The following is a 10,269-nucleotide window of genomic DNA, read 5'->3' on the forward strand; positions in this document are numbered from 1 at the left end:
GAGTCTGGAGTCACATGGGCAAGTCACATGTCCATGCTGACTCAGTTAACAGGACGACACCATTGTTTACGTTAGTTTGAACGTTCCCAGGAAAGCTCAGATGTGGACTGTCATCTCCGAAAGTCCATTGTCAGTTAAGTGTTTCTTGACTGGGCACTTTCTGAGATTAGTTTTTTCTCAAGAACCTTCCAAATGCTTCACTGATGCTACATGGATCCAAACACATTGAGATACAAGTACATAGCCAATATTCATAACTTGAACTACAAAAATGATACACACATACTCACCAAATTGAACCAAAATATACACAGTGCCTTCAGCACAATCAGGATAGACACGCTGATGTCTGTGAGTGCAAGCAAGCAGAACAGTATGTACATTGGCTTGTGCAGGGTCTGTTCTTTGTCTACAAAAAAAAGAACCATGAAATTTCCCAACAGGCCGATAATGTAGAACGTGGCGAAAGAGATGAAAATCCAGATGTGAGCAGCTTGCAGGTCAGGGATTCCCATTAGGGTGAATGTTGAAGGGTCACAGGGGGTGAGGTTGAAACATGCCATGAGGTGGAAGATACATTAATGAGGCTCAGAAATGCTCAAAGTGCCTGTGAAGGGAGAGAAACACAGCGAGGGGGTTACTCACATCATAACAAATAGTAGGGTAAATATTTTATAGTTGTTACCAATCTAGAAAGGGGCTGAGCAGTCAGGTGGCAACATTTGCTGATGGCAGATTAATTAGGTCAGAGTCAAGTCCAGAGAAGTCCTCAGAGGGAGCTAACCAAGTGAGATGAATGGGCAACATGATGGCAGAGAAACTTTGATGTCAATATCTACAATGTGTATGCCCAGAGAAGGGGAAATCTTGAACTCCTCAAACACCTTACAAGGTACAAATTTAGCTGTATGAACTCAGGACAGGGACCTAGGCATCATGGTACACAGGTCTCTGAAACCCCTGCTCACGGTGCAAGCACGGAGAGAAACTAATCAAAACACTGGGATGCAGGAGGAGTGGGATGGGAAATCATATAGGTAACACAATGCCATGAGATGTGTCAGTCAATGTTTTACCCTCCGCTGGACTCCTCTATGTAGCACTAGGCACCTTTGTCACACAGGATATGGCTGAACTACTGGGGTTCAGGGAATGAGCAAGGGTCTGGGGAAACTCTCATACAGAGAGCTAGAAAAGACGGGAATTGTTACACTACAGAGGTGATAAATAAGAGGGGATATGAAAAATGTCTATAAAATACTGACTAGTAGCATCTGATGAAGTGGGTTCTAGCCCATGAAAGCTTATGCCAAAATAACTTTGTTAGTCTCTAAGGTGCCACAATGATTCCTCATTGTTTTGACTAGGAGAGAGGAGATTTATTTAAGTCCCTACATGTGGATTTAGGGTGAAATTCTGGCCATGATGGGAGTTTTGCCATTGATATCCGTGCGACCAAGATTTCATTTAATTGTCGGCTCCGAGCTGCAAAAATCACTGATTTGGGTCCTGCTACAGAGAGCGCCATTCTGTCAGGGTTCTGAAAGGTTCTGAAGGAAACCCCCAGTTAATGTGGTGTTCTGAGACCTGACAAGAAAGACGGGGATTCCAAAACACACGGGTCCTGATTGTGCTCTCAGGGAGGCGATTGTCAATCTGGAGTGACCTTCTGCAGAGAGAACAGGAGTACTTGTGGAACCTTAGAGACTAACAAATTTATTAGGCTACAGCCCACTTCTTTGGGTGCATATCTCTCTTCTGCAGAGAGAATGTGAGAGCAGAATCTGGCCAGTGTGCAACCCATTCTTCTTGTGAACCCTCCGGTAACACAGATACCCACTGCAGAAACAGGCGACTCACCAAAATCCTGCTCAGCAGAGAGGAAATTTCCTTACTGTGACAGAAAGACAGAGCCCTGAAAATCAGTGTGGGAACCTCAAATATCTGAGATGCACCATGCTGGACAGCGACCTTTATGATTCCCCTGCAGACCCTTAGGTTGGCCAGGACTTCCCGACAATTCCCTCAGCTCTGTGAAAAGGAGGAAAAGCAGAAAATAGACCATGGAAATCTTCAGCCTGAGAGCCTCCTGCGGCAGTGAAGAAAAGATTCACTGTTGGCAGGGGCTCAGATTGTCAGGGCACATTGCAGGCTGTTCAGCCTACCAATTGTCAATGGCTTTCTTTCCTGTGTGTAATGTACTGCCATCTGCACCATGTGTGAGAATGCTGCTACAAGATATGGGACCAAAAACCATTTTCAATTGATCGGAGTAGTGTACTGCTGCATACTGTCCATGCAGTTGTAATGTCCAGCCTATTAACCTCTGAGACGCCACTGTCACCCTGTCAAGGCCAAATGATGTGATCCTGAATGCATGCAAGCCAAAGGGTGTGGAAAAGGTTTTCTTCTCCCAGTATTTTGGCGTCAAAGGTATCTGCCAGTGTCCCTTTGTTAGGTCTAAAGCGGATGGATTTCTTGCAGCTCCCAAAAGCTCTAATAGTTTGTCTATTCTCTGCATCAGGTAAGCATCAAAATTCAATGGATTGTGTTATCCTGCATCAGACCTAATAAAATGGGACTTCTCCACTGACTGTGTGATTCCTTCACCACTCCCAGGACCAAAATGAGTTCGTCTCACATGGTATCCCACATTTTACGAGGGAACAGCCACAGAGTTTTCCTAATCAGTTGCCCTGGGATCATTTCAATATGGTGGTATTTTAGGTAGGTGTGCCCTGCTGGGGTGAAAACACAGTGGTAAAGGAATCAAACAAGTGCTACATCTGGATCTTTTCTTCAAGCTACAGTACCTTCCATATGTTTGTGTCACAGATGCCTGGGGGCCTAATTTGTTCTCCGCAGGGTATAAATGTGATGGGTTTTCACTCCTGCGTGCAGTCTGGAAGCCATGGGAACTCCTGCACCCCTCTAACCACCGTGCTGGGCTGGCCCTTTTTCACTCTGCTTTACTGGTAATTCACCGTTTCTAGGCCCTGTTATCAACCACACAACAGCAGATGGTGCCTCGCACCCAAACTGAGCTACCCGAGGGCTTATCTAAGCCACCCAAATACAAACAGCAGACACTAGCTGTCATAAACAGACAGTTAAAGGTTAATTCCTCTTTTACCTGTAGAGGGTTAAGAATTTCACCTAGCCTAGCTGACAGCTGACCAGAGGTACTAATGGGGGGACAAGATGTTTTCAAAGATGGAGGAAGGAAATCAGTCTTTTGTCTGTTCAGAAAAGTTTGTGCCGGAGTGAAGGATCCAGGAAACAGCCATCTAACATTTCTTAAAAGTAGTAAGCGTTTAGAGAAGGAATGTAGTAGATTATGTTTATTTTCTTTTGTGACTTCTTTTGCATAGAGGAAGAATCAAATTGGGTTTCTTGGTGTAACTCAATTTTTGCCCAGAGGGACATCCTCTGTGTTTTGAATCTGTTGTCTGTGAGAGTAGCTTCCATGCTAATCTCACAGAGGTATTCCTTTCACCCTTTTTCTTTAATTAAAAGCCTTCTTTTAAGAACCTGATTGATTTTTCCTTGTTTTAAGATCCAAAGGTTTTTTGGATCTGGGCTCACCAGGAATTAGTGGGAGGTGAATCAGTCTCAATCCTGCCAGGAAAAGGGGGATAAAGACTGGGGAAATGTTTGGGGGGAAGACAGAGTTTCCAAATGACTCTCCCATAAACTCTCCCATAGTTTGTTTAAACTATTTGGTGGTGCCAGCTACTAGATCTAAGCTGGTAAATAATTTTAGGGGTTATCTCATGCAGGTCCCCACATCTGTACCCTAAAGTTCAGAGTGGGGGTGACACCTTGACACTAGCCAATTTCCCAGCTCCCCAGGCTCACATCCCCCACTGGAGTATAAACCCAAAATTATAGTGCCTTCCACTGCATAGTGATCTGTAAAATGTAAGCTCAAGTTTTTCACTGGTGAGTGGCAGGCAGTAGGGGTCTTGGAGGTGAGGGGGTCAGGATGGAGGAGAGGAAGGACTAGCAAGCATTGGGAAGGGGGGTGGAGGAGAGGAAGGACTTATCAAGCGGAAGCTGGAGGGCCACGGGGGAACAGATAGAGGAGAAAAGGGACTAAGTGAGCTCTTGGTGGGAGGGCCACGGAGGATGGGGGTGAAGGAGAGGAGGGAGTCGGGACCCAGCGAATGACATGGCAACCGGGTGGCCACGGAGGGTGGAAGAGCGGAGAGACTTGTCAAATGGTGGGCTGTGGGGGCCTCTCAGAGGAGGAGAGGAAGGATTCAGAGAGAAGCAGTGCGGTCCTCGGCAGAGGAGCGGAGCAGGAACAGGAAGAGGAGAAGCATGGGTGGGGCCATGGGGAGAATCGGGATGGAGCATATAGGGTGGAGCGCAGGCAGGGCCACCACAGCCCATGTGTCTGTGCTCTCAAAGGTGGAAGAGCAGCGGCTGAACCACACAGGAGGTTTAGCCTCCTCTGGCCTATTATACCCACCACCTATGTAAAGTGGCCCTACCTGGGACACTTCCTACCACCTCCCTGTGAAAGTCCCAAGGTCTCCATCTGGGGTAAGGCAGCACGAAGGGTGACTGATCACCCCAAGGCGTATTCTGGTGGGTGCTTGTAGCAAGGTCATTCTCCTTTCATCTTGGGCAGCAACTGCCCCTTCTAGTGGTTAGCTGCAACTCCAGTTGTGCTTTGGCCTTCCTGATTACACCCTGCATTCTCGAGCAATATTTCTATACTCCTTCCTAGTCATCTGACCAAGTTTCCACCTCTTGTAACCTTCCTTTTTGTGTTTAAGCTCACCGAAGATTTCACTGTTAAGCCAAGCTGGTCACCGGCCACATTTACTATTCTTTCTGCACATTGGGATGGTTTGTTCCTGCGCCCTCAGTAAGGGCTTCTTTAAAAAACAGCCACCTTTCCTGAACTCTTTTCCCCCCATATTAGCCTCCCAGGGGATCCTGCCCATCAGTTTCCTAAGGGAGTCAAAGTCTGCTTTTCTGAAGTCCAGGGTCCGGATGTTGCTAAACTCTCCTTTCTTCCTTTTGTGAGGATCGTGAACTGAAACATCTCATGGTCACTGCTGCCCAGGTTGCCACCCACTTCGACTTCCCCTACCAATTCTTCCCTGTTTGTAAGCAGCAGGTCAAGAGGAGAACAGCCCTGGTTGGTTCCTCCAGTAGTTTCACCAAGAAATTGTCATCAACAATCCAAAAACTTCCTGGATTGTCTGTGCACTTCTCTATTGCTCTCCCAGCAGATGTCAGGGGGATTAAAGTCCCCCATTAGAGCCATGGCCTGTGTTCTGGAAACTTCAGTTAATTCTCAGAAGAAAGCTTTGTCTGCCTCATCCTCCTAGTCTGGTGGTCTATAGCACACACCGACCACGGCATCACCCTTGTTGCCCTCACATCTAAACTTAACCCAAAGACTCTCAACAGGTTTTTCTCCAGTTTCATACTGGAGCTCTGAGCAATTGTACCACTCTCTTACATACAGTGCAACTCCTCCACCTTTCCTCCCCTGCCTGTCCTTCCTGAACAGTTTATACCCATTCATGACATCGCTCCAGTCATGTGAGCTATCCCACCACGTCTCTGTTACTCCAATCACATCATAGTGCTTTGACTGTTCCAGGACTTCCAATTATTCCTGCTTGTTTCCCAGGCTTCTTGCTTTGTGTACATGCCGCTAAGATAACTAGCCGATTGCCCTACTTTCTCAGTATAAATCATTAGGCCTCCCCTGTTGTACACGCCTCCTTGTTTTTCCTCCCAGTATTCCACTTCCCCACTTATCTCTGGGCTTAGGTGTTCAGCCCCTGGCCAGCCTAGTTTAAATCCTAGTTTCAAGATGAATGCTTCCCTCTTCGGATGACCACACAGCAAGTGTGAAAAATAGGGATGGAGGTGTGGGGTAATAAATGCCTATATAAGAAAAAGCCCTAAATATCAGGACTGTCCCTATAAAATCGGGACATCTGGTCACCCTACCTACAGCAGGACCTCCCTTCCCTCAGGGAGGGACCTTTGGGCAGTTGCTTGGGGTGATTCTGCCTCCCTCAGCTCAGCTCCCCTGGAGCTGCCAGTAGCTGGTCTCCTCTCCTCCCTGGTCTGCCCCAAAATGAGCTGCTCCCCGGCCTTTTTGCCTGTCTCAAACACTTCTCTTCAGACTTGATTTGTCTGCCCCATTTTCTGATAATTTACTTGCTGAACATTTGGCTTCTTTGAACTCAGTTTTAAATTAGCTACAAGTTCAGTACCTCTGGGAAGTAACACTGCTGCTTTGTATAGATCTGTGTGTGACGTTCCCCTCTGGTGTTATCCAGACCGGTGCTCTGCTAGGTCACTCCAATCCTTGACTCTGGGAGCCAGCCTCACCCTGCTCTGCTGTGAGAACCCCCACTCCAGGGGCTGTTGACACACACCCGCTGACATGGAAGCTGCTCCCAGCTACTTGCAACCGAATGACACTAGCCAATATCTCCGGTCCCAGACACACCCTATGAACCTCCGTCTTGCAGAGTCCAGTTATGCCCGCTGGACGCTGGAAGCTTATATGAGTTTGTCAATTTATCAAAGAAATTGATATGTACCAGTCTTGTTATCCCAAGGGGAGTTTCTGACACGCTTCAAACCAAACGCACTGCTTCAAGTGGAACAAAGAAACAGATTTATTAACTATAAAGATTGACTTTATGTGAATATCGATCAAAGCATAACAAGTGAGTGGTTACCAAACTGAAATAAAATCTAACCTCGCAGTCTAAACTCTAAACCCTCTTAGACTGGGCAGCAACTAGATGAAGCAGTTTTTTCTCACCCTACTGGATATTGCAGGCCTAAATTCACAGGTTTGTTCCTTAAACCTGGGTCAATCTCCTGTGTTGGAGTCTTGTCTTCTTCTCGGTGTCTTGGTTGCTTGCACGATAGGTGTGGACAGGAGAAGGGCCCAGTATGTGTCCACACTGTCTGTTTTATACTCTCACTCCATGTGCTTGGGGAGCACAAGTTCAGGCATGTCAGTCTGGGGGGCATTCCTGAATCTCTCCAAACAAGATGAGCAATTCCTCTGGTGTGGCCTCATGCAGGTGAATTATTACATTGTGACTGCCTTGCTGGACAATGGCTGTTGATGGGTTGTTTGACACCCTGTCTGGGTGTTGGTTACTTTCCCTGCTGTTGACTCAGGGTGAGGGCTAATATCTGGCAGATTTCCCAACTTACAGCATGCTTTAGTGACCACTGTACAACACAAATCTCATCACTTCATACGCATTAATGATACACATATATGGAGAGGGAAATTACTTTGAGCAGATCATAACCTTTCCCCTGATATATGCTCCAAAGAAATATTCGGGAAATGTTAAATGCTGTTTGAAAACTGCTACAATCCTTGGGAGACCGTACTGTAACCCCCATATTCCTCATTTTCATATAATCATATTCTTAAATATAAAGCATGCTTTGTAAGATAAATGATAAAAAATAAAACTAGTTTTCCATTAATTTCTTTAATGCTGAACGCTTGTAAATTCGTCGGCATTTTTGCTCAGGAGAATCAGTTCTGTGGGTGCCTTCATTGTGTCTAACTACTGAATCTGAGAGGAAGCTTGCTTGACTAAGCTTTAATTTGTTATGAAATATGTTCAAGAGGCCAAATAAAAGAAGGTCATGTTTACTGCTCTAACCCCATAATAAAATAGTACAGGAAAAAGGTTAATATTATACCAGTCTCTGGGCAGCCGTCTCATGCAGTAATGTTATAGTCACCTTACGCAAAACGTGTGCTCCCCAAAGTTACCCATATCACCTTTTATCATTTATATGAAGATTTCACAAGTTACACATATATTTACACGTCACTTAAATCCAGCCCATCTATTTCTCCCAGTTCCCAAGTGTAAGTGGGCAACTATTGTAGCGAACTTTCCTTCTGCACTACCTCAGGGGAATTGGCTAGTAAAGTGTCTAAGGCCCCACTCTACTCCCTTTACCCAGAGGCCAGCGTGCAGTGCTTGGTGATGGAGTGAACTTCACAGACTGTGAAGAGATGTTAGGTGGGAGGAACTTCACAGACTGAACTTCCACAATGCTGAGCTCTACCAAACTGGTACAGAGCACCCTTCATTAAGCAGGAGATATCATTTTTCCCTCTCATCATACCGGTTTAAAGTCAGTGTCCCCCGCTGATCACCTTCTGCTGGTGTATTTGCCCACTTTGTCACGAAGCTCTTTGGTTTTGACCCCATAAATGATTGGGTTGAGCATGGTGGGGACGAGGAAGTAGAGGTTGGCCAAGATAATGTGAACATTGGGAGCAATGCCCTGACCGAATTGGTATGTCAGAGAGGTGAAGAGGAAGGGAGTATAAGAGGTCAGCATCACACAGATGTGGGCTGTGCAGGTGTTGAGGGCTTTCTGGTGGGCTGTCTTGGAGGAGATTCTGACGACGGCCCTGACAATCAGACCATAGGACAGGGCAATGAGCGTTAGGTCTAACCCGGTGACTACAAATGTAATCACCAAGGCATACATCCTGTCAACCGTGGTGTCCCCACATGATATCTTCACCACAGCCATGTGGTCGCAGTATGTATGGGGGATAATGCGGTTGTTACAGAATGGCTGCCTGATCAAGATCAGGGGCAGGGGCAAAATGAAGAGAACAGCTCTTATCAAACCCACTAGCCCTAGATTAGCTATTCGTGCATTGGTGAGGATGGTGGCATATCTCAGAGGGTTACATATGGCAATATAGCGATCGAAGGCCATTGTCACGAGGATGGCTGAGTGCATTGCAGAAACTGCGTGAATTAAGAACATCTGGGTGAGGCAGCCACCCACTGTAATGCCGTTTAAATTGAACCAAAATATACACAGTGTCTTTGGCATGATGGAGGTAGATGAGCAAATGTCTGTGAGTGCCAGCATGCAGATCAGCAGGTACATCGGCTTGTGCAGGGTCTGCTCTTTGCCTACAACAAACAGAACTGTGAAATTTCCCAACAGGCTGATAATGTAGAACGTAGAAAAACAGATGGAAATCCAGATGTGGGCAGCTTCCAGGCCAGGGATTCCCATTAGCATGAATGTTGAAGGGTCAGAGGGGGTGAGGTTGAAAGCTGCCATGAGGTTGTCGATGCATCAGTAGGGCTAAGAAATGCTCAAGGTGCCTGTGCAGGGAGAGAAGCACATTGAGTGGGTTTACAAACTTTATAGTAAATAGCACGATAAAGAGTTTATAGTTATTATCCCTCTAGAAAGGGGGTGAGTAGTGAGGTGGCAACATTTACAGATGGCACCAGATTATTTTGGTCATAGTCAAGTCCAGAGAAGTCCTCAGAGGGAGCTAACCAAGCCAGGTGAATGGGCAGCATGATGGCATAGAAACTTCAATGTCAATAACAGCAACGTGTATTCCCATTGGAGGGAAATGTTTGAAGTCACTAAACACCTGGGAAGGTTCTAATTTAATTGCATGAACTCAGGACAGGGACCAGGGCATCATGGTACACACATCTGGGAAACCCTGCTTACAGTTCAAGCATGGACAGAGACTAAGCAAAACATTTGGGATCCAGGAGGTGTGGGATGGAAAATCATACAGATAATACACTGCCATAATATCAGTCCATCAATGTTTCATCATCCTCTGGACTCCTCTGTGTAGTAGTGAGCACCTCTCTCACAAAGAATATTGCAGAACTAGAGGGGTTCAGGCAAGGGCAATGAGAATAATAATGGCCCTGGGGAAACTCTCATATGGAGAGAGGTTGAAAAGACTGGGATTGTTACCTTACAAAGGGGATGACTAAGAGGGGACATGAGAAAAGTCTATAAAATACTGACTGGTAAAGAGTTGATTGAGAATGTGTTCTTCCTGTTTCATAACACAAGATCAAGATGACACTCAATTAAACTGAAATGTGACATATTCAAAGCAGATAAAAAAAAGAATGCTTTCTTCACTCAATGCCTAATTAGTCTGAGGAACAGGAGGTAGTTGAGGCCGTGAACTAAGAAAGGTTCAGTAAAGGTTTGGATATTTACATGGGTAGTGAGACTATCCAGTTACAATAGTTACAGGTAAATAAATATTTTGGAAATCCTAGACACCAAAGTGTTTCAGGGCACAAGCCAATGTCTAGCTGTCAGGCATTAGGGCAACACCTTCCAGGTGATCAGGTCACACACACCCATACATCTACTGTTGAGTTTCTTACACCTTCTTCTGCAGGACCTGAGGTTGTCCCTGTAAGAGAGAGGACACTGAACTAG

General features: G+C 45.9%; 1 protein-coding gene across 1 annotated transcript; it reads right to left on the minus strand.

The window, feature by feature from the left end:
- Positions 1-8,181: 8,181 nt before the first annotated feature.
- LOC112123046 (putative olfactory receptor 52P1) lies at positions 8,182-9,120 on the minus strand. Its single transcript, XM_024221740.1, has one exon. The coding sequence runs from the start codon at positions 9,118-9,120 to the stop codon at positions 8,182-8,184; it is 939 nt and encodes a 312-aa protein (XP_024077508.1).
- Positions 9,121-10,269: the final 1,149 nt, after the last annotated feature.

Source organism: Terrapene carolina, unplaced genomic scaffold (assembly GCF_002925995.2).
Source record: "Terrapene carolina triunguis isolate 2854851 unplaced genomic scaffold, T_m_triunguis-2.0 Scaffold51464, whole genome shotgun sequence".
NCBI classification, from domain to species: domain Eukaryota; kingdom Metazoa; phylum Chordata; order Testudines; family Emydidae; genus Terrapene; species Terrapene triunguis.